The following is a 25488-nucleotide window of genomic DNA, read 5'->3' as shown; positions in this document are numbered from 1 at the left end:
TTTACAAAAAAATCTATTTAAAAAATCTAAAAGGACAAAAATACAAGGTTAGTGAAGGGTGAAAGTGCCACACAATAGAAGTGACAACTGGAAGAGATGGAAAACATGCAGGGGGTTGGGGTGGGATTAGTAGAGAATCCTGAACAGAAACTTCTTTAGGAAGGGGCATTTTTGTTGCAAATCTCATAATGTTGATGTTGATTTGAATTGTGTGTATTTATCTTTATAATAACATACACCCATTTAGCATTGTTAGACAGACATGTAGGTGGAAAGTACATCTAAATAAATATGTTTTTTCTATGGATCTGATACCAACTTTTAAATAAACAGAGAACCTTCAGTAGAAGAAAAGAAAAGTGCTAAAGAAGGCTTAAAGGTAGAAAGTACAACGAAGGCCATAAATATCAAATTGTATGGTGTACCTCCAGCGGATGTAGTTGTTTCCCTAATCCCATTTCATAACTTTCTTCCTGTCGTGAACTGAGGAATTTGCCATCTCTCAAGTTATCTATTTCTGATAATCTTGTGGCAGGTTTGTTGTTATCAATGCTGATTTCAAATTGTGTACTTGTTTGGGAAACATATTCCGAATATGATTGTTGGTTTACTCCACTTCCCAAAGAGTGAGCGATTCCAGACATCTGGAATGGCTTTTCTCGTGGCAATGAATCAGTGGAAACCATCTGTAATTTCGGAGCTAGTAGCTGTTCAGCTTTACAACCTGTGCTGCTTATCTCAGTTTGCCTTCTTCTTAATAAAGGAGAAGTATTTGTACACAATTTACGTTGTTCAAAATCTCTCAGAGAGGCATCTCCCAAGTAACTGTAGTCAAGTCCTTTCAATCCAAAGTCCAACTGGACGTTCTTTTTGTTGATCTCGTTCTGAAACAAGCGCAACTGATTGCAGTGCTCTCTTTTCTGCAGATCTATTTGGTGCTTCAAGTGTTCCATTGTTCGTTTCTGCATTTGGAACTCCTCTTCTAGTTTGCGGTACTTCTGCAAATGTTCCATTTCTGCATGTTTCCCTTGTTGCAGCTGATCACGGCATTTTTGAAGTCTGTTCTGCAAATCTTCAATCTGAATCTGATACATTCTGATGTTTTCTTGAGCCATGTGCTTCTCTTGTTGTAAAGTGATGCACTCCATCCTTATGCCTGAAATGTCATTTTCAGCAATGTTGTGCGATTCCAAGAGTTTATCAAATTTCTTCTTAAATTCTTCGGCAGAATGCTTGTATTTAATTGACTCTTCCTGGAGTAATGCCATCTTTTTACGTGCGGTTTGCTCATCTAAAGTCTTCTGGTGGAAATCATCTTGAAGCTTCTTTATCTTATTGTTGAGTTCTTGAATATGAGCTTGTTGCTGCTGGATTTTCTGCTCATTCATTTTAATTTCCATAGCGAATGTACTCACCTGGGTGTTTAGATTTCTTAGCTCCATCTCAGTATTCATGTTATAAGTGATATCCCTATCGCATTTCTGCTTATACTCATTAATTACATCTTTTGCATTGACTAACTCATCTTCTAATCTCTTTATTTTATCCAAGTGCTCTTGCTCAATTATGATCTGTCTGTGCAGCTCTTCATTTGTAACGCGGAGCTGCTCCTTGAAGCTATCAACCAAAGCTTTTAATTCATCATTTTTCCTGTCAATAATCTGTCTCTCCAGAACTATCCTCTCTGATTCAGTGTGCACTTCAGTCATCATAAGTTTGGTTTCACTATTCCACCTGGTAAGCTCCTCCACCTTTTGTTTTAATTTTTCTACCAAGTGATTACTGTCAGCTAAGTCATCTTTCAGTCTTTGAATAGTCAGCTGGCTCTCTTTTTCTTCTCTTGTTTTTTGAAGCAATTGCTCCTGCAGTTTTCTAAATTGCTCCTGCAGATTGCTTGCTTCCCCTTTACATGATATAGTTCTCTGTTCAGCTATCATTTTCTCTTGTTGAAGAGAGGCAATCTGTGAACGCAACTGCTGAGCAATAATTTCAATTTCTGTGTGTGTCCTTGTCAATTCCTCCAGCTCCCTCTTTAACTGTGCCTTTTCCTTTTGAAGTGACCTCAAGTCTTCTTGATAATTCATATTAATTCTTTTAAGTTCCATGGATTCTTGCATTACTTCTTCAGCTTTGCCTGTGGCTTTCTGCAGCTGCTTGTCAAGTTCTTTTAGTTGTTCCAAGTAACCTTGTTCAACCAATTCTTTTTGGTCTAACTCTATTTTAAGGCGTCTGAGAGAATGATTGGCTTCATCTAGTTTTTCTTTTAATAAACGAGCTTTTTCTTCAGAGGATGCATTCTGTAGCTCAAGTTCATGAAGTTCGTATTTTAAATCCTTAATTATTTTTTCAGACTTCTTGTTGGCCACTGTTAGTTCATCTACTATTTGTTGGAATTCCTCTATGTTCTTTATGTCTTGCTTTTCTCTGAAAATGTCTGAGCAAGTTTCTCTTCCTATTATAGTAATTTGCCTTCTGATGTCAGTTATTTCTTTTTCTCTGAACTTGTTTTTCACTGAACTACCTTGCAGCTCCAGATCACGTTCCATTTCCTTAATTAGTTTCAAAAGCTTCTCTTCTTCAGCTGTTTTTTTCTTCAGCTCTTCCATTAAAGCCTTTTTTTGCTGCTCCAGGTCCTGAAGACTTGTGTCTTTCCTTTTTAAATGTTCTTCAAAGGTTTTTCGAATCATGTTGCTTTCTTCGAGTTGAATTCTGAAAGCCCTAAGGTTTTCTTCAACCGCATTTCTTTGAACCTCAGCTTTCAAAGTGAGCTGTTTCACACGTTCTAACTCCTGCTCTGCAGCTTCTTTCTCTTTAAGAACATCCTCTAATTCCATGGAAATTCGCTTCGCTTCTTGCTCAGCCTTAACTTTCTGAAGACAAATCTCTTCTATTTTCTTCTGCTGCTTCTTTAATTCTCTTTCTGCATCTTCTTTGGCTTTTGGAAGTTCTTCCTCCAGCTGCAGCTTCTGTTTCCTTATTGCCTCCAGAGCCTTCTCAAGTTCACTTATTCTTGCCATAAATTTCTTGTTCTCATTCAACACTGCTTTCTGCTGTTCTTCCAGGTTAGAAAATTCCCCACGTACAAGGGCCTCCTTGTTTTTCAAGGTCTTAAAAGTAAAAGAAGAAAGAAGTATTACCATTTGTTTTAATACAGTACTGAAACGTGTTGAAATGGTTAACGCACGGTTGCAAATACTTACACTATTACCTACAGCATATTTCAGCAACACAGACTGCTGCCCACCACCACCACAGTCCCGCTCAGAAAGACACCACAAGAGGAAAGAAAAAGCTGCAATGAGGAGTCCACCAACTGATGTCCTCAAGAAGAATTCTCTGCTCATTCAGGACAAGAGCTGTTCAAGGATTGGAAGTTTCTGCCCCAAAGCAGACTTGCATGTGTCTCTGCTTGAAAGCTAAAGTGGAATAACTTCTCAGCAATACACATCATGCAAGGAAAAAAAAAGCATTTCGGCATGTTAGGGTTAGTTGAATACGAAAAGAAACGTTTTAGTGCATAGGACAATTCTTGATTCAGTTTGAAAATACTTTCATAAACTTGATGGCCCCGGAAGCTGATTTAATTAGGAAATAAGCATATCCTTTTATAACCGTTATTTAAATCCAGGTAGTAGATTTTTGTCATTTTTTTTCTCTATCCAAATGAAAACAGAACAACCTTATTCTAAAATTGTACAGCATTTTTTTCATACATCTGATTATATTACACTAGCACACAGGTGCTTCTTACCCACTTCTGCTTCCCTATTTAAGAGAGTCACATTCAATCGAAAAACTATTCAAATAGAACTGAATTTCCATCAGATCTCAAATGATTGTGATAAAATTCTACTTTCATATACAATTTCTAAAGAAACAGCAACATGTTGCAGTACTATTTTTAAATTTCCATAATTATAGTTCCACTGTAATCCTCTAATTCTGATACAACCAAGAGTATTTTTGTTAAAAGAGTTTGGATTTTGACTATGCCATTCAGAATAAATCCACTGAAATTACAATTTTATTTATGAATAATATAGGATTCACATTGCTGTACTTTATACTTAAATATAAACCAATTATAAATAAATGATTAGGCAAATTGATCACATAACTTTTATAAATCTTACAAGGCCATTTGGAATTAGTTTGAAAGCAATTAAACCCACAGGCATTTATTTATTTATTTATTTATTTATTTTATTTAAATTTTTATACCGCCCTTCTCCCGAACGACTCAGGGCGGTGTACAGCCAAAGATAAAAACAATAAAATATACAAAGTTAAAATAACAATTTAAAAAACATATTCAATAATGGCCGAATTAAAACCGTCAATTGACCCAACCTAAAATAACCCATATAAAATTACAAAAATTTAAAATTTAAAATTTAAATTTAAAAATCAGGCCAGTCCCGCTTGGATGAATAAGTAAATTTTTAATTCCCGGCGAAAGGTCCGAAGGTCAGATATTTGGCGCAAACCGGGGGGAAGTTCGTTCCAGAGGGTAGGTGCTCCAACAGAGAAGACCCTTCCCCTGGGGGCCACCAGCCGGCATTGCTTGGCGGACGGCACCCTGAGAAGACCCTCTCTGTGGGAGCGTACGGGTCGATGGGAGGCAAAAGGTAACAGCAGGCGGTCCCATAAGTACCCGGGCCCTAAGCCATAGGCATCCTACGACTATACTTTAAGAAACACTGCTCTAGGGAATAATCTTTATGATGGTTTCATATTTACATTTCTGACAGAAAATCACACTTTTTTGGCATAATCTCTGTAGGTTAGTTGCCCATCTCTTAATTTTAATTTCATTTTCCCATCAAAGATTCTACCAATGTTTATGATTTTTATTTATCACTTCTCTTTATTATTTCTCGTTGTGTGTTTTTTTTTCACTCACAGCCGAACAACAGATTCAGAACCACCCATACTCTTTCTACAAAGATTTTCTACAACTGTTTTGCTCAGTATTACATATGGTGCGATTAATTAAGGAACCTTTACTTGCATGTGACTTCATCATGACTAAATAATTTGACTTTATTGCTAGCTGTATTGTCAATATGTTTTGTTTCTTCTGGTTATGTTCTCTTTTTGTGGTCACTTTCTGGCAACACATTTTAAAATGGAGAATGGCTGCTGCTATTTATTTCCCCAACTTCCAACCCTATCAATCCTATGCCAAATTATCCCAAAAAGTGACAACAAAGATATTTAAAATAGCAGTTTACTGACTGTTTAGGACTAATAAATACGAAGTATGCTAAAAAGTTTTAGCTGATTTAGATGATTCCTGTACATTCTTCTTACGATGACAATAAATACTGCAATAGAATGAAAGAACTCTGATGAATTGGTCTAAACAATTGTTTATAGAACAGTATTTGTTTTTCTAGAAGGTGACTAAGCAAACTATTAAGTCAAAACTGGACATTCTGACTTGTTCAGGAGAGATTGGGTTTCTCATTACCTGACAGAACAATATATGGAAAAGACAGATCATCAATTCCTTCTGCATCTTTAACAATGCAATAAAATTTATCTTTAACATAACTTTATATAAAGGAGCTAATTTTATGGGTTGCACTGTATCTGGGAGATTTCTATGAAGACCCAATACCACAGAAAAGTGTTTTAGCAACTTACAGGTGAAAAGCAATCAGGTTGATTAGGAAGTTTTTTAATCAGAATTATTAAAGAGCCAATATGGCATACAAAATGCAAATAATATGCATTTATTACACCAGTTTCAATACTACTGCCTATAAATAACATAAAGCCGATAAAGAAATTCTGATATTTACATTTTCACCTAAAGGCATAACTGCAAGTTTATTGTTCTACTGTTTCCTTTGATAATATCTATTGACTTACCTCTTCCTCTTCTAATCTTTTCAAAGAGTCACCAGCAAACTTTATATACTGAGTCATCAATGTTACCAAGGCTGTGTAGCGTGTTCGTAAATCCATAAACTAAAAGGAAACAGATGAATAGTTGAAAATATAACAAATAAAGAATGTAGCTTCCATTATGATTTCTGAAAGAAAGGGAAAGTGTTTTGTGATCAAGCTTGAGAAATGTACTACATCTGTCAGTCGTAAGAAAAAGGGCTTCAGGAGCCAATGTCCCAAAGCTTTGGAATAGAACTGTCTTCTATCTGTCTTGGGTGGCCTCAAGTAAATACTACAGATGATCTCAGGAACGAAAGATGACGAATCATTGCATCATGATGATTAGCCTTGATGGCACAGTGGTTAAAATGCAGTATTGAAAGTAAACTCTGTCTGTAGCCTGGAGTTTGATCTGATGGGCTCGAAGCTGATTCAGCTTTCCATCCTTCAGAGGTCAGTAAAATGAGGACCCAGATTGTTGGGGGACAATATGCAAGTAATGCTGATATTGTAAATTGCTTAGAGTGCACTGTGGAATGGTATATAAGCCTAAATGCTACTGCTATTGTGGAATTCATTTCTTAATTCTTAAATCCTCATGCTTTAAACCACTAGCTCTAGTAATCATATGCAATGCAGCCTAGCAGTGTTTTCTAAATGAGACCTCGTCTCATTCAGTACAGTGGAAAATGAGATTTAAGGTTCTAAAGGCATAACAGGCATAGTTTGCATTAACTCATTTCTATGTACCAGCAACACATGAACTGGGATATCTCAAACAGTCTTTCTGGTAGTCATTTTCTAGGCTCTTCTAGCCACTGCAAAAGAGACTATGCTGCAGGTATCCATAGTTATCTACTGAAAGACTTTTTAAAGTCTGCACTGGCAAAACCAGTATCATTACCGCTGTGGACAAAGTTAGAAGCAGGATTACTTATATCCACTTTCTGTAGGTAACTATTACCTGTCTTATTATTTTCTGGCCTTGTGATTGTAATAAAATGATCTGCCTAAAGTGATTATGCACTTTCTGTCAATGTGGCTTTTTCGGAGGCGCTCTAGAACTATATCTAGATCACAGACATCAGAAGGTGCAGTCAGCTTTCAGAAACTGGGGCGCTAAGCTAAGCCTCAAACAAGCTCTGACCTTCTGGAGCTAAATCTAGATCCCTGGTTAACTGGATGCATCAGCTGATCCAGTTCTGGAGTTCATGCAACACACTTTCCCTGAACATGAGTTAATCAAGTATGTCACAGAAACAGGATCAACATGCTTAACAACTATTATTACAAAAATAAAACTATGACATACAGCAAAAGCAAGAACTCCACAAGTTAGACCCGTCTCTTATTTCAGAACCAGTTTGGTGTAGTGGTAAAGATGCTAGATTAGAAACCAGGAGACACTGAATTCTAGTCCTTCCATAGGCATGAAAGCTGGATAGGTGACCTTGGACCTGCAATTCTCTCTCAGCCTGACCACGTCACTGGGTTATGTGGAGAAAACAGGAAGTAGGAACTTCAATTGTACAAAATAAAGATGGGGTGTAAATTTGACTACTAAATAAACACTGAATATCTGAATTATTTGAAAATGGGACAGATCATTTGCAGAAACTAAACTTTTAAAAATTGTGACTAAAAAATCCTAACTAATCTTGATCAACTCCATTCTTGATCATTTTGCTGCCCTGACTCCAAGTTTCCTTTGGTCTTAAATGTTAATGAATGACAAAATGATGAGAAGGAAGTGGCTATCTGCAATTTCATGTTGGGGAAAAAACCTGCTCTTCCCTATATGCCAAATATCTCACTGACAGACAAGGTCAGATGAACATCTTCAAAACATGCCCTGACATTTGGCTACCAGGGGAACTTCCTTCATCTGGCTTCTGTTTATGTTCTAATTAACTGGGTACCACTTTTGTATAACTTTGGTTGATGGCTCTCCCTTTTCCAACCTCTGTCATTTAATGTTTTGCAATGTGAAGGCTAGGACTGAAAACACATAAATAGCATATAAGTAACTACTTAAAGAAACAGCCTACCTCTTGTATAATGAAGTCAGAGGAGCTCTGCATCCTTCTGCGTTTTACAGGTGATTTTTGCTGGGAATCAACCATGGCTCTGTATGTCATTGTTTGCAACTCATAATCCTACAAAAAAAAGAGACGAGGTGGGTGGGGTATCACATGTTTTCTACTAAGGATCCCTCTGAGAGTATAAACACAGTTCACAACAAAAGGCCATGATACGAGTGTAGTAAAACCTGAACATAGCAAGGGCTGAACAACTCCTCTTGAACTCTAGAGTTGCCAGAGCCAGGGGAAAAGCAGCTTCTATCATGTCATTGCATATTGCTTTGGTAATATAAAAAAACATTTTCTCAGGATGAGGATGGTCATCCTTGCAACACCAATGAAGATCCCTACACAAAGGGGATAGAAGTAAAAGCAGGAGAAAGCAGCCCCAAATTTCCAGGTAACAACTACAGCAAAAGGCCAACTGTGACAGTTTAATACATGTAGTTCTTGACTTATGTTAAAATTGGGACTAGAATTTCCTTTGCTAAATAAGATATAACTGTTAAGTGAATCATGTCTGGTTTTACAGCTTTTGCCACATTTGTTAGAAGAATCAATGCAGTGAATCACATGGTATTAAGTGAATCTGGCTTCTTCCACTGACTTTGCTTGCCAGAAACTAGCTGGGAAAGTTGTCAATGGCAATCATGTAACCCCAGGATGCGGCAACCATTCTAAATACACATTGGATGCCAGGCACCCAAATTTTGATCGAGTGATTTTGGGGATGCTGTGACGGTCATAAGTTACTTTTTTCAGTGACGTAATTTCAAATAGTCACTAAATGAATGGTTGCAAGTCAAGAACTACTTGTACTCATGATTATTTTCACTTTGATAAGTAAACACACACAACTGCAGGTTTACCTTCACCGCAGTTGAATACTGTTCTGAGTATTTCTGGCATTCATCTAGTTTGTTTTGTTTCATCTCTATTTCAGACACCAGCATCTGTAAAATAAGTAGTGGCACTCAATATACAACAATGCTTTATAAAAAATATTTTAAGGCATACATTTTGTAACCTCCTCCTTCTAAATAACTTAAGTAAACCAATAGAGAAAAGCACTATGTTGCTTAGAATATTTTTTCGTATGTTAAGAATTACATATGCTATCACACTATCTCAAATTATATGCTGACATTACAATACAGCATTTAAAATGAGACTGTTTTAAATAGTTGAAACGAACATTGCTATTTAGTTTAACTGGACTTTGAAAATGCAGGATAAGAAGAGTATTGAGTCCTTTGCACTTTGGTGTTGGAGAAGACTCCTAAAACTACCATGGACAGCCAAGAAGACACACCAGGAGAACTTCAACCAAATTAACCCGGAGTTCTTACTTGAGGCACAAATGACCAGAATCAAATTATGCAGAAGACCTAGCAATCTGGAGAAGGTTGTAAGGCTGAGAAAGACTGAAAGACGAGAGAAGAGGATGGATTCAGTTACAGTGACGATAACATTGAGGTCTTCACTGCGGGAAGACCTAAAAGATCAGGTTAGGAACAAATCTATGTAGTCACTAAGAGTAAAAAAAAAAATGATTCAAGGGTGCATAATCAATCAGCGGAGCTGAATTATTAATTCGGTTCATTTAAGCCCCTGGTAGTCAACCTGGTCCCTACCGCCCACTAGTGGGCATTCCAGCTTTCATGGTGGGCGGCAGGGGTTTTGTCCGATACTGAAGCACTTTCCTTTTTTTTATTGACTTTTTAAAACATTTTTATAGCATTATTTAAAAACATTTTCATTAGGTTTTCATAAAATTCCCCGTGACAATTTAAATTTTTGAAAATATACTATTTGTATCACCCACGTATAAGTTTAGTTCACGTTACATAAGTGAAACTAAATGGTGCTATAGTGCGACCGCAAACAAAAGAGCCTCATTCCAGAATAGCTCACGCATCTCCCCCCACACCACCCAGCTGTAACAGACAAGCAGAGCTGGTAGCCGGCGCCCCCCGCAAATCCAATGCACGATGCGCGAGAGGTATGCGCAGATGATGATACAAAGCGCATTACTGTGGAACCGGTGGGCGGTTAGAAAATTTTACTACTAACAGAGATACAAAAGTGGGCGGTAGGTATAAAAAGGTTGACTATCCGATTTAAGCGATATTACAGAACTTTTCATGATTGTACCTTCTGCTCATTTAGCTGTTTTGCCAGAGCTTTACTGTTCTGGGGTGGGTTTTCCTGAAATTTTTGTTGTGTTTCTTCAACTTGCTTGATCCAGTTATCCAGTGCACCATAAGTATCTCTGTAGTACTTTAGTGATTTATTGATAGTCTCCAAGTCACGCAACCTATAGTTGACATGAGAGCCATTCAGAAATGAATAAATGATTATTTTAATGCAACACTGCAGTAACTGCTTTTTATAAAGATGTAATAATACTTGGCACATATTCTCCAGTTGTACAACACCTTAAGATAAATCATATTACTTTCTTTGTGTAATAGATTTTTATTAACATAGGAATTCTGGAATTCACTAGTAAATTCATGGCAAAAGAAAAATGCTGGTCAGTTATCTTTCATTAAGTATTTTTCTCAGGATTAATATAAAAGAACTGCAAAACTAGTAAAACAATATTTTGACATTTCAGTGAAAGCTTCTACAAGCTTCTATAACTTCTACAAGTTAGCTAACATTATCAAGAAATTATCTTGTATAAGAGATATATACTAAAGAACAGGACATCTTTCCATAAGGATTAAATCAATATAGTGGTCCTTATTCTATTTTTTAGGGGAGGGGGGGAGGCCTCTGCTTGTCCCTTGTTTGAAATGCCAGGCAGTAAATAACTTCAAATATCAACAGGAATGATTACAAACTTTAAAATTATCTTGCAGTTCTGTACCACCACCACTGGAGGGCTATTCTCTGAATTTATTTCTGATTAGGTAAATTTCGGAACTACAGTGTGGAACCAGGAATAAACAGTCAATATTTCTTCATAAGATCATTAAATTCAAATTCATTGTAGAAAATACTATTCTGTCAATTATATCACATTGTATTGCAAAAGAGTATATGGCAAGTTTTATATACCTCTGTTTCCAAGGCAAAATAGAGTGCCTACTTAGTGTTTCCACTAAGAAATAGTAGGCAATAATTTAATGTTATGCTAAATGCAACTGAACTAAAATTATAGGTATAATTAGTGGGGCTGTGCAGTGCTTTGGATTCGAAAGAAAAACTGGTGCTACAGTGGGAGCAGGGACACTCACATAGCATCCATCTCCAACTCATCAGAGCAGCTGCATTTTTCCCCAGGATCACATGGCTGACCAAGAAAATAGATGTTTAAGGAATTTCAGATAGGTACTACATTCATAAAAATTGCAGAAGCATTCCTGGGAAAAGCCACAAAATCACTATTGGCTGCAGTGATTTCCATTTCTATTACAGGGCCTCCAGATTGATTAATGCAGTCTAATTGTTTATTATAGAATACAATTAGTTTTGAAAACAATATTTCAAATGTAAAAACCTACCGATTACTTTTAATTAATGTCCACACACTTTTCTATTCTAAAAAACTGTAATAAATAAGTTTCCTTACTCCCTATTTCTTACATATTCATGAACTGAAGTTCACCATTATTCTAATAAATGGCAGGCCCGACTGCTTTAAGTCCAAGTTTGTCCTAATATCACCTTAGGGGAAAAAATTAAAAAGGGCAATGATGAATCCTCTCCCTAACAGATAATTTTCCTGGAGACCATAATCCCCTGACACTTTTCTACTCAAAAGAGAGTCATTGAGAAAAGTGGCCTGCGAGGAAAGTGAGGAAAAGAGCAAGCACAGGGCGACTTCAGCTTTTACTGATAGACAGATCTACTGCCATCCTGAATACCATTTAGAGTTGACTATTTTGTCACATTCTTTCCAATATTATTTCTATCACTGTCAAAATGATGTCTTCCAAACTAATGGCAGCTAAATGTAGTCGTTCTATTCATTACACACCTGACAGTACAGTATCATGCAATGAGATTATTTTATACTCCCTTGATGAGTTTAGTCTTGTCAATATAGGTTTTTAAAAAGAAAATACCAACCTGTTTTCAATCTGCGAATGAACATTTTGCCACCTCTCAGTTAACTGATCTGCTTTCTCTTTGTGCCAGTCAAAGTCAAGATCACGTTCCTTGTGTGTTTTAAACATCTGATCGCTAATTGCTTTCGCTTTCTGGAGTTCATCTTCTAAGGCATGGAATACTTCTCTTTTTTCATCAACTTCGGATCTCCATTGCTAATGAATAAATTATGTGATGACAAACAGACAATATTGTTCCAAGTGGCATCTTCCTAAATGCCATATTCAGGCTCCAAACCCACACCACCCCAGATATATCAGATTGCAATTATTATTCTCAATCAACATGGTCAAGCAATCTGCCAGGTAAGGACAATGAGCACTGTAACTTGCATGTTTATGAATTAATAGATAAGAGAGGACTACTATATTATAAATAATCACAGGGATATATCTTGGTATGTCAAACAAACATACTCACTTTACTAAATATTGCCAACACATGTAATGTTATAATAGTTACAGTATTCTTATCATGTAGCATGGAGATACAATTAAGTATTCCAGAGTTTATTCCACATGAAGTTAATATTTTTCAATGTTCCCAAGCAGGAGGGAAAAATGAGAGCAAGGAAAAAGTCTAGGCTACAACTTCATTATTCCTGGAGAAATGTCTTTGTTATAGATATAAGGCAAGAAAAGGGAAATACTTTTTTTACTAGATTACTTCAACTATTTTTGTCTTTAAGGCCAGAGTGGAAGAAATACTTCAATATTTGAAATTGGCAGATTTGGACTATTTTTTATTATCAGTCAGTGTAATATGTAGCTCAGCTTCTAGTAAAGGGATACAGAGGAATGATGACATCCACAATCATTTGAACTGACTATATTTTATCAGCCATCTATCCGTACTTCCAATTCTACTTTCACATTTGCAAGTATTCACTCTCTTAAAAGTCACTCATTATGTAGCTTGTAACATGTTTCATCTTAACATTCATATCGATACCAAATTGATACCCATATTCATACCTTCAGTGTACCCATCAGGTTCTCAATATTGCTCTTGTCAGCAGTTAATGGGTCTTCCTCACAAAGTTTAGTCTCATATTGTTTTACTAAAGCTTCAGCTCCTTGAGTGTTTTTGAGCACCAAATTTACAGTTTTTAACCTGAAACAAATAAAACATGTGCTACTAATAACCTCTAAAAATAATAAAGTTTTTGATAACTGAATTCGATTTAATTCTATCCTTTTGAAAAAAGAAATCTGCCTTTCAACATTAACATTTTCACACAGCTATTTTCATGGCTAATAAATATTGCTACAATAAAGATGATTGTGTGCAATAAAAGGCCTTACTTACTTTTCTATGTAAATGGAAGACATGGAATACACCTGATTCATGTTCTGTATTACAAGATTAAGTTCAGACCGCAGAGTTGGGACCGAAGGGGAACCAGCAGCTTGGCTGAAGAAATCATTGCATTTATCTGTGATTGTTTCCAAATCATCTTTGAGTCTATCCAGCTCCTTTTTGAGCTTCTACAGAAAAAAAGGGTGAGGCTTATTTCATCAACAGCAAAGGGTTTTCACAAATCATATTCTTAAACTAAGGGAAGAGCATGAAATGAAGTCCCTAAGAACCACAAGCCAAAGCTACAATAGCATATTGCTAGACTTGAACCTACTTCTTGGAGGATTGATCAACACCTCGCCAGCTTATTCCTTCCTTGTTTGTATTAAGCCTATTGCGTTAGTTGGTTAAGGTGCCCATCATATTTCTTTTTTATAAGTGTTTGTAAATGAAAGCACAGCAGCATGTTACATTTTTTATTTTAATGTGGCTGAAAACCTACATCTTTTTTTTCTCCCTAATTAGAAACCTATCTCTAACTCAACATTAATTTCCAATCTAATGGTTTAGGCCATAGCTGCCCAACCTTTTGGCTTACTCAGGCTGCACTGAGTGAAGTGGAATTGTCTTCAGCCATTAGAGTTAATGTACATAAATAACAAACTTTCTTTATTGTTATTATTTACAATCTTGTGGGGCCAAATTATGAGCTGTCCAGGGCCACATGCAGCCTATGGACCACAGGTTGGACACACCCGGTTTAGGCCCTTGGGGCTTTTTCCCCCAAAAGGGGGGGGGGGTTATGTGAACAACTTGGCATGAAACATTATATGACAACTATAACATTTCCAAATACATACACAAAAGAAGGAGAGAACTGTTTTTAGTTTTATCTCAGTTTTATTTCAAGCAATGCCACATGGAAAGTATGTCCTAACTGAACATGTTTCATACTGACCAAACCGTCATTATCTAAGTTTGTGCACTATGCTAAACTGCAAGGTGCAGAATGATAAACCAACCAGATTCACATGTTATAAGCCAAACCTTATAAAGTTGTCTCCGTTTTTGGACCATAATTTGTGTTTGTGTCTGAATGATCTTCATCTGAAGAGGTCAAATGAAACCATCAGAGGATTCACAAAGCAAGGAAGCCCAGTTTCTTTTCTTTACTTGAGAGTAATGATAGGGGTGGAAGCAGTGGTGGGATTCAGCCAGTTCGCACCACTTCGGGAGAACCGGTTGTTAACTTTCTGAGCAGTTTGGTAAACTGGTTGTTGGAAGAAATCATTAGGGCAAAGAACCGGTTGTTAAATTATTTGAATCCCACCACTGAGTGGAAGGAAATAGTAACAATCTGGATTGGAACTGTACCTGATTAGGGAAGGTTCTAATAGGAACACTAAATACTTCCCTGGAGTACAGGTAGTCCTCAACTTACAACCACAATTCAGCCCAAAATTTCTGTTGTTAAGTGAGACATTTGTTAAGTGAATTTCCCCCCCATTTTACAACCTTCCTTGCCTCAGTAGGTAAGTGTATCACTGCAGATGATAAGTTAGTAACCCGGGTATTAAGTGAATCCGGCTTCCCCATTGAGTTTGCTTGTCAGAAGGTCACAAAAGGTGATCACGTGACCTTGGGGCGCAGCAATGGTCATAAGTATGAATCAATTGCCAAGTATCTGAATTTTGATCACATGATCATGGAGATGCTGGAAAGGTCACAACTGTGAAAAATGGTCATAAGTCGCTTTTTTCAGTGCCATTGTAACTTTGAATGGTCACTAAACGAATGGTTGTAAGTCGAGGATTACCTGTATTGTATTTCATATGAATTTTGATGGTACAGAGAAGAATTTTATTTATCCTCCCAGAAGACTTTGATTCCAATCTGTAACAATTTGTACTTATTCTGGGTATTGAAAAAAACCAAACCTCAACAGATGTCGCTTTTTCCAATTGATTTGACGCAATAAGTCATTTGACCTTGATTTCAGTGTTCAAAGGGGTAGTTTTCCTCCGCAAATTGAGACGACTTACCTCTTGTTCAGAGATACGGAACACACTTTCAGGTAGATCATCCCTCTCCAAAGGAGTTCGAATTTGTCTAATCAAACGATCTTCACAATTCTCCAATCGAAGTCTGATGTTTCGAACTTCTGAGATGTATAAATTATAAACAGATTCTTCGTGCTCCTCTGTTGAAACCAATGCAGTAAGTTAAGACAACTATTTTTTTTTTCATCTGCTGCCATGCAATATTCTACAATTAAAGTTTCAAAGTTTAGAAATATAACTCTCCTTGGAACCCAAAATTAATGTGCAACCAACTGTTCTGGATAGTGATAATGAGAAATACTGAATGTGATAATAATGTGGTGTGAAAAGGATTGGTGTTATGTATTTCTTGCTTCTAACCTTTTCCATCACCTTTAAAATATCTTTTCTATTTAACAGAAATAAAGTTATCTTGAATTTCAGGTATCGCAAATTTCCCAGAAATGTTAACAGTACAGAAACAGGTTGCTTAAGAATTAATCTTTATGTGTAAATAATGTAACTTCTCTTAAATGTTCTAATTCTTAGCTTTTTTGTGAATCCAAGCAATTTCTCAAAAAATGGATTATCATATTAAACATTTCATTTGCATTTGCATTGGTACTGTTTAATTGGATTGCCTATGCATGGTTCTTCTTGAGATGATTCTACAACAGGATCATATTAAGGCTATAGTAATGAATCCCTTATCCCTTACTTCAACATAGCATATCATTATCCTATAGAATGACCTAAATTCATTTTAATTCGCTATAATCTGCTACTTTATTCTGTTCTGTAGCATTAGCAATCTGAATAAATAATTACAATATATGCACTCAGCTTTTTAGAATTATGTGGACATTGGAAACTTGAGTATTGAAAAAATTAAGAATAGAGCCATCTACACATGTAAGAATGAATGTTCAAACATTTTGATAGATGAATATTGAGTTATGCTACGCAAACACAGATATTATTTTTAAAGAGAACAGTAGATATACTCTTCCTAGTAATTTATATTGGCAGTCTAACAGTATCCGTGATACTGCACTAAGCAAAGTTTTATTTCCACATGAGCCTGCTAAAGTAATAATCTGTTCTCCAACAATATCAATTTATTCCAGTATTCATTTTAGACCTTCAAATAAAACCAGAATTCATATTATTCAAATGAGAGCACTTATGCAGAAGTGGCAGGTCTTTCTTCCACATCCACATGTAGAAAGTGGATTACCAGCAATAATAATGAAAAAGAGGTAACTTGAAAGCCATTGGTAGGGGTAACTTTCTTCTTTTTCAAGTATGATTTTATCCTGAATTTAGGAGGAGCATCCTGCTTTTACACACATATATAGCAATCTATTACAGATAGCTGACGCATGTAAATAATGGATCACGTGACAAGGAACACTGGAAAGAAAGGATACAGAAGACTGTGGACCCTCTTTTCTGTTACTGGCAAACAAGTACCTTCAACTCGGCACTAGTGCTGCTATGATCCAATTGACATGAAAATACCACATCTAAAGCAATACAATCACATCAAGGAATTTATAGAAATCTCCTTTCTGAGATGATTTACACACTCACCTCTCTCAGCAGACTTAAGGAGCTCTTGGTAGTACTGCTTGCATACATTCACTTCCCTTTCCAATTGGGCAATGTCAGCAACAGAGAAGATTTTGGACTCCTGGCTGTCTTCCAAGAAGTCATCAAAGCGAGACTGCAAGTTGCTTAAAACCTGCTGATGTTCACCTGGCAAGAGTGTTTTGATCTAGAAAATGTTTTAAAATTGGAGTCAAATTTAATTTTTTTCCAGCAATCGGTAACATTCCTTCTCTTTTCATGATATAAACGTAAAGCACAGACTACTCTTAAAGCCCTTATTAATAAACCTTTTAACTCATCAGTTACTGAAATTTTGACTCAATAAGCCCATTTGGCTGCCTAATGAGAATGAAGGACTCACTGGAGAAGAGTCTAATGCTGGGAAAGATTGAGGGGAAAAGAAGAATGGAACGACAGAGAACGAGGTGGCTGGATGGAATCACTGAAGCACTGGGCATGAGCATAAATGGACTCCAAAGTATGGTAGAGGACAGGAAGGCCTGGAGGAACATTGTCATGTAGGGTCGCGATGGGTCAGACACGACTTCACAACTAACAACAACAAAGCCGGTGAATAGCGCAGGCTGGTAAGGCCTGTTATTAGAACACAGTAGCCTGCAATTACTGCAGGTTCAAGCCCGGCCCAAGGTTGACTCAGCCTTCCACCCTTTATAAGGTAGGTAAAATGAGGACCCAGATTGTTGGGGGGGCAATAAGTTGACTTTGTAAATATACAAATAGAATGAGACTATTGCCTTACACACTGTAAGCCACCCTGAGTCTTCGGAGAAGGGCGGGGTATAAATGTAAACAACAACAACAACAAAAAAGCCCAGGAAGTATCAAGCGCCAGGAAAATCAGAAGACCCAGGCAGCTCAAATGGGTATAAAGATTTATTGCAAACTTAAGCTATCTACAGGAATCCAAACTACTAACAGACAAAGCTAACTGGCAGTAGATAAGAGTCAATGGAAGTCAAGGTGGGCTGGATTTAGATCTCTTGTGGGTGCAAAGGGACTTAAGACTGATCACACACTTGACCCCTCCCTCAGGCTCAGCCTGGTCATCTCCTACAGCAAGGTGCCTCTCAGGAATAAAATGCCTACAGTATATACATGTACAAGGACAAACATCCATGGAACCACATCTACTGGATAGATGGGGGGGTTTTTAAGCATTTTTATAGCAAATTCCAATATAATATTGGTACATCTTTAGCATCATGTCTGTTATATAAAATATGAAGCTCTTCCCAAAAGAATTTACTTTTACGATTACATGGTAAGTAAATGTGAGAAATGGAATTATTTCTCACATTTATTTATCATGTAATGATAAAAGTAAATTCTTCATTTTAAGGCCATATTGCTGAAATACTGAATGCTGGGTTGGGAAGCTAACTAGATATCCAAATGAGAGTTGGATTACACAAAGAACTTACCGAGGCCACATTACTTGCTCGAACAGTTTCAATTTCAGTTGTTAAATAGTGCCAAGAAACTACACTCTTCAGATTTATGTGTGACTCATGCCAGAGAGCTAGGACATTCTGATATTGCTGCTCAATTCTGAAATGCATAAAACGTAACGGAATTAAATAAGCGATATCACAAGAGAATTTTAAGGCTATACTGGTAATAAATTCCCTAGACTGCATACGCTTTTCAGAATGATTTCAAAAAGCAAGTGACATTAATATGGGTTTGGTGTATGTATATCCTGCCAAATTCCTACCTATTTGCAGTGTCTATGGCTTCTTTGTTGGGAGGAGGGATGGTAAAACAAACAGAGGGAACCATGGCCTCATTGCCACTTGGGCTGATCACTTTCCATTTTGCTCGATGAGAGTTGCTTGCCAGGACACATTCATCATCCTTGTAAATGGTTATCTAGTTGTGAACAGAAAACCAGAAGAACTGAATGAGCCTTTCTCAAAGCACCTCTGTCAACAACTGATGCAACCAAAAAAAAGTGACAAAACAACAAAGTAAAACTGATTCAGCCCCCAACTGTGGCAATAAACTCTGTGGGGTATGGAGGAGACTTCCAAGAGTTTTCTTCCTCCCTGTAACCAATTCGAAGATGGTAAAAGCTTCCAACCTCAATCTGTCGATAGTCACAGATGGCCTTAATTGGGATGGACGTTTTGAGGGAATTTTCCGGATTTCTCGGCTTTAGCTGAACTATTGTCTTTGCTCTGCCCACAAGGCCTGCCACGGTGCTCTTGTACTGTAGGAGCTGTTCTTTTTCTTCCTAGATGGCAATTTAAAGAAGAAATGTTAAACATTAAGTGTTCTTTTCTTGGAAATGTTTTAAGTTTTCTTAGTTTCCCCTCCGCCCCAGTTTCGTTTCTTTTCCAAGATGTGATTCGCAAGAGACGCAATCTGGTATATTTTGACAGCCTTTTCAAAATGGATGATTTGCAGATTTGTTGAGACTATTCCCATTCTCAGGGTTCTTATATGAAATCCTAGGAACTGTTGCTGCAATACATCTGGAGGGAACCAGTTTAAGGAATGATGCTTTGTACAGCAATTACTATTCTCTAATAATTATAGTTGTATTTGGCAGAAATGACAATAGTTCTTGAACGAGGCAGGCTACGATCTATCTGAAATAATTTCACCCAAATATTTAGGTTTATTCGTTCCAGTTTCAAGAATAATGGTTATTTTGGGGATAGCTTGATTCATACATGCTGCTTAATTAGCTTCCAATTCTGAAAACTAATAAATGTGAATTACTTTTGTTTTTTATAGGGAATTTCTTCATCTCAGGAGAAGAAAAGGTTTGCTAATAGACACTGCACACATGTTTTTGTGTATGCATCACCCTGGCAAAAAGCACAATAGCTTAGCTTCAAGCATGAAGAGTAAAATCACCTAACATATTGACATTCCTACCATAGATTCTTGGATCAGATCTTCTAGTTTATGAATGCTGCTGGATCTATCACAATTGTATTTTCGATGTACAGCATCTCGTAAATTCTTCAAGTAATCTAGGGCCTCTTTGGCATCATTGAAAAACTAGAATGAAACAAACTTTTCATTTATTAAGGCACTACTGAGAATATGTTTATGAGAGGGGGGAGGGAGAGAGAGAGAGAGAGAGAAGTTATGTAAATCTTATCACTCCCACCATCAGTTTGAAATAAAAGTATAAAACCAGAGAAATTGTTAAAACAAGAGAGGGAAAGGAATTGGGAAGAGGTTGGGAAAGAATCAAATTTTAAATGCCTTTAGGACAGCAAACCAAGAGATCAAAACAGTAATAGTTACTGACTTTTTTCACAAGATTTATATACAATATATTGGACTAGTAGAATCACTACTGGAATAACAGAAAAAATAGTCTCTTTTATTTTTACCAGTGTACAGTACAATCACAGGTAAAAACTGTATCTTTATCATACAACCATTCTTCTACATTGTTTAATTGAGAACCACATTAAAATTTCCTTCTTGGTGGTATAGCTACAGCTAAAATCCGCAGTCATGCCACAGTATCTTCAATTTAATCCATACCTCAAAATATGCAGTGTTTTCTCTTAAATGCTGTTCAACACATTGGCAGAGCTGTAAAATCCAGCTCCACTGGGTTTGCATTGCAGCTCGGTAGGCCTAAAGGATACAGAAGGAGATAAAGAACCATGTGTGTTTATGCAACCTTAGCCCCAGTTCTCTCTAACGGGAGAAAGAATATGAGGAATTGATTTTTCCCTCCCCCATTCCTAATGCCATTGTGTCAGCAGTATGCAGTAGAACGAAAGCATCCACCCTCTAAAATATAAACTGCTCTATAAAAATGAATAAAATTTTCTGGAAAGCCAGGCTGACTGCCATTTAGAACCCAAACACCTTGGCTACAGCTCAAATGATTGCACGGTGGCTGGCTGTCAAATTGGCTAAAATTACTGACACTTAACAAAGAAGCAAAAAAGCTCGCTACAGAATCCAGTAGAGGGTATTGTTTAGTAACAAGGACAGATCATAAGAGTCCATCTGCTTCTAGTATTTAAGTATTGTTGCAGAATATCCATTCTGACAGAGATACAGACTCAACTAACCTGTGGTCAGTTCTGAAACTGGGAGGTGCCCATATTGGCCAGCTACTGTCTTTAAGTTGCAGGTGGTTATATATAGCAGTGTTTCTCAACTTTAGTAAGTTTAAGTTGAGTGGATTTCAACCACCCTGGCTGGCTGAAGAATTCTGGGAGCTGAAATCCACTTTTCTTAAAGTTGCTAAGATTGAGAGCACTGACCTACAGTATATATCTTAATTCTAATCCAAAATAAATATAATGTCCAAGTAAGATATATAATAATATGTCATTGTGACACCTAACAGCAATGAAACATTTACAAGGAAAAGTTCCTTATTACATATGAACAAGAAAAATACTGCCCCCTTTTGTTATACTAGATTCACTCTTACTCAAAACATTAGATGGTGCTGTGGTATTGGAATTCTCCATGGGGGGAAAAAGAGTGCTCTGCCTTCCTTTTTAAGTAACTCAAAACAATTACCAGTGAAACACAGCCAGTGAGGGCAAGAATTAGAACAGAATACAATAGAATATTCAGGAAGAAATCACAATGGGTTAAGTTGGAACCCTAAAGAGGAGTGCCATGTTTTACAATCTTGTTTCTTTCATTTTAGGACATCAGCAAGGTGTCATGCTGCACCTTCAAGACTAATAAATGCACTGAGTCACACTCAACTAAATGGATACCTCAAGAAAATTATATGCGCAGCAATAACACAAAATGGAAAAGCAGAACCCAGACATAAATATTTTATCTGGAGCTCTAATGTGTAAAAAGATGAAATCAGTGATGCCTGTCCATTGACTACTGTTGGAAACAGAAATACAGTAGAGGACTAAACAGGAAAGAATGACACAAAATTGTGTATCAATTTTCTCCAAGGTTTTCAACAAAAGCAGGGAAGGGGGGGTGGGCTGGGGAAGAGGTTGGGGTTGGGGTTAGAATAAACACAACAAATATACAACCAATTGGGAAAAGCTGCAATTCTTCAGAAAGTTATTTAAAACTGTTGCTTTAAATTTGGAATCCTACAAAAAGTGCTTCTAAAGCCAGATTAATAACCTACCTCAATAGTTAATCTCGCAGGGTGGTTTTCAAAGAGCAATTGTTCTGCTATTTCCTGTACCGATTTAATAACTTCTTCTTTCTGGTCAAGTTCTCTCATCAGATCCTTTCAAATTAAAAAAAACCAAAAAAAAAAAGCTTTTGAAACTTGAAGCAAGTAGGAAAGAATATGTTCAGTTTTATTTTTAAGACATTATAAAATCTTACGGCATGATATTCCTTTTTCCTTGCTATATTTGTGTTTCTTTCGCTCCAGTCATGTGCAACTTCCGCCTCCTCCTTTTCATTCAACCATATAAGTTCCCGAGTGGCTCGTGATACAAAATTGTGAAGGGTGTCGAGGTGTCTTTCCTGATTTCTGGATGCATTCTTGAAAAGACAAAAAAATAAAGCTTGATTTTGCTTACATTAACAAGGAACATCCCATTGAGATCTGGACTTTTTGAGGATGATCTTACCAAGAGTTTTGCATATTGGCTCTCCAGTTTGTGCAATTTTTCTGCATAGCTGAGTTTGAGGGGAGCAGTCATTTGCATCTGTGTAGAACAAACTGGATTAGAGATTTTTTTTAAAGAAAAGCCTCCAGATACACAACAGTTAACAGAAGGATTACGCATTTCTTGTTATTCATTTAATTAATATAACAAAGTGATCCTTCTTTAAGCCAAGTGCAGTTATACAACAAGTTAAAACCTATGCTTGTTTTTAAAACAGGTACAGTCACAAGGTGTTGTTATGCTGTACCTCACTGATTTTTGCTTCTTTAAGACTTGACTCAAATTCTTCAATAGCTTTGTGAACATTCTTGTGATTTTCAACATGGCTTTCAACACCTGGCAAATCTGAACCCCATTCAGCTCGGTCAAGTTGTACCTGGTAAAGAGACATTAAAAAAATTAAACTTGATCCATTGAATAAATAAGAAAAAATGATCAAGTGCAGTTGAAGACCATGCATGTCAAGATGTTACCTGCATTTCATCTACCCATCTTAAGAGGTCCTGGACAAATTTCATATTGACTTCTTCTTCTGTTAAATTCTGATCAATAAAAGCTGATTTCATCAGAGGTTTCCGAATCTGTGTCAACTTGAGTGTTTGAAGTCCACCTGTGTCAACTCCAGTTATGTAGCTTTGAATTAACCGTGGTGGGAAGCCTGGAGTGTATGCTGGGGTGATGGCTGGGGTCAATCTTGGAGAAAAACCTGATGATAAACCTGACGTCAGACTGGATGAGGTCAAGGAGGGAGATAAGCCCTGATTTAGTCCAGAGTTTAAATTAGGGCTTAGGCTTGGTGCAAATCCTGAGTTTAAGCTTTGTGTTATTCCTGATATCATCATCTTGGTCTGTTCTGTTGTTAGTATTCTCCCCTTGTTGTAGATTGAGGAACACTCTGCTTTTAAGGCCATAAGGTTATCTCGGAGTTTTGCAACCCTACATTAAAACAGAGAAAAGCATTCACCATAGAAATTGACTATCTACCACCTCAGAATTTTTATGAACAATAGTAATAAAAATCAGAATTAAATAATTAAATTAACTATCATAATAAAGGACGCAGATCTATTTGTTCCAATAAATCCTTTTATAAACTACAAAAAGTTGATGCATTCATGCTATAGTGAAGCTAAAGTCATAAAATGTCAAGCTGTATGTTTTTGGATGTCAAAAGTAATCGTATAAAAAGACCAATAAGCCCATATAATCAGTTTTGTCTCAAATGTGATTCCTGATTATGATTGGGAATAATATGCTCTTCTCGGGTTAAAATGACAGATCGTTTAAGATATCTTTGTATATCTTTGAGAAGGAAGCACAAAAGTGATTATAAGAACAGAAATCAAACTATATAGCTACGAATGGGAAAAATGCATACAGCATCAAAAAGGCTGTTCTACATACTGGTAGCAATGTTACTCCATACTTGATAGTAAAAGTCAACCTGTGAGCCACATATAGTCCCTGGAAACCACCCAGAGGAGACTGTGCTCTCGCTAACATGAGGTCTCAGCTTGGTAGGCTGCAGGGAATGGCTTTTACTGAGGAAAAAATGGAGAAGTGGGAGATTTTCTTTTTAACCAGTAAAAGGACTACAAAGGCAGTGTTCCTGCTGGTACTGGCCTTACTATGACCTGGTGAAGATTTTACAGTCGAAAAGTGTCTCATAAGAGTAGTAGAAAACATTGCTAGACCATTGCTAAATATGGGATATCCTATACAATAGAATTGTCTTACCCTGGGCTCCAGGGCAGCTGAAAGGATTTCAGAGATCCGACTTTAAAACAGAATTATCTATGCACTGCTTTTCAAATCACTTTCTAGCTCAAGCATAGATGAATGGATATCCTAATTAAAGATAAGATTAGCGGTGCTTAAATAAATTGTTTAAACAACTTGAACGAAGAACGAAGTAAGCCAAACCAATTTCTGTTAAAGTTGCAGAAATTGCCAGAGGCAGAATAGTCACTGGCATGAGACAAACTAGGAGCTCCTATTCCTAAATAATCATCTTAATGTATGTACCTTTGGACTAATTGATCCGCTTGATAATATTTTCCATCAGTAAGAATCTGGGCATCCATAACTTGTTGGCGGAGAAGATTCTCACATTCAAGTAGATAGCCTGCAATCTCAGCTTCATTCTGGAATTGCAGGCCTGCTTCTAATCGTTTCCTATCCTAAGTTTAAACGAACAAACAAAAATAACAACACAAGTAAGTTCTTCATAAGATACTTAGGTTCTTCTACACTGATAACCTTTTTTGGGACAGACAATAATGATGCTCATTTATGAATTTTTTAGATACTTGTGCCTGAAAAAGATGTTGTAAGATAAAATCGATTATCATGAAATATATCTGTAGCAGCTTAATTTTAGAACTATTTATTACGTCAAGCCAAATTTTCAACATAGATTGCTCTCTCCAAAAACAGTAGTGTACATAAATAGTAGGTTCTCCATTTAGATAAACATACCTGCACATACAGAACTATTTTGAAAAATTATCATCAATATGATTAATTAACATTATTTTAATTAATAACTGGCATAATAGTTTGATTTTAAATTGGGGTTTTATTAATATTCTTAAATATTTTAAATTTAATTTTAATTATTAGCCGTTTTTGTAATTTTGCTATGTTTTAATTTGTTTTAATTGTACATATTTTGTATTTTATCTCTGGCTGTACACCGCCCTGAGTCCTTCGGGAGAAGGGCGGTATAAAAATTCAATTAATAATAATAATAATAATAATAATAATAATTATTATTATTATTATTATTATTATTATTATTATTATTATTATTATTATTATTATTATTATTAT

General features: G+C 36.5%; 1 protein-coding gene across 20 annotated transcripts in view; it reads right to left on the bottom strand.

Annotated features, from left to right (window-relative positions):
• DST (dystonin) overlaps nt 1–25488 on the bottom strand; it is a 381039-nt gene that overhangs the window by 161633 nt on the left and 193918 nt on the right. For 12 of the 20 annotated variants that reach the window (XM_058176703.1, XM_058176715.1, XM_058176721.1 and 9 more), the window contains 21 exons: nt 24682–24836; nt 23130–23592; nt 22904–23032; nt 22618–22695; nt 22367–22528; nt 22161–22265; nt 20573–20668; nt 19949–20074; nt 19146–19298; nt 18780–18934; nt 18487–18613; nt 17027–17210; nt 15437–15594; nt 13404–13582; nt 13070–13208; nt 12057–12250; nt 10131–10293; nt 8846–8929; nt 7944–8051; nt 5878–5976; nt 426–3107 (listed from right to left, as the gene is read on the bottom strand). In XM_058176703.1, the coding sequence (XP_058032686.1) occupies nt 426–3107; nt 5878–5976; nt 7944–8051; nt 8846–8929; nt 10131–10293; nt 12057–12250; nt 13070–13208; nt 13404–13582; nt 15437–15594; nt 17027–17210; nt 18487–18613; nt 18780–18934; nt 19146–19298; nt 19949–20074; nt 20573–20668; nt 22161–22265; nt 22367–22528; nt 22618–22695; nt 22904–23032; nt 23130–23592; nt 24682–24836 (5739 nt within the window). The remainder of the gene's footprint in view (nt 1–425; nt 3108–5877; nt 5977–7943; nt 8052–8845; nt 8930–10130; nt 10294–12056; nt 12251–13069; nt 13209–13403; nt 13583–15436; nt 15595–17026; nt 17211–18486; nt 18614–18779; nt 18935–19145; nt 19299–19948; nt 20075–20572; nt 20669–22160; nt 22266–22366; nt 22529–22617; nt 22696–22903; nt 23033–23129; nt 23593–24681; nt 24837–25488) is intronic. The other 8 variants (XM_058176775.1, XM_058176818.1, XM_058176801.1 and 5 more) reach the window with 1 other exon arrangement.

The sequence above is a fragment of the Ahaetulla prasina genome, chromosome 1 (genome assembly GCF_028640845.1).
Source record: "Ahaetulla prasina isolate Xishuangbanna chromosome 1, ASM2864084v1, whole genome shotgun sequence".
NCBI lineage: Eukaryota > Metazoa > Chordata > Lepidosauria > Squamata > Colubridae > Ahaetulla > Ahaetulla prasina.
Note: the sequence above shows the minus strand (reverse complement) of the source record. Positions and strands in the feature narration are given on the sequence as shown.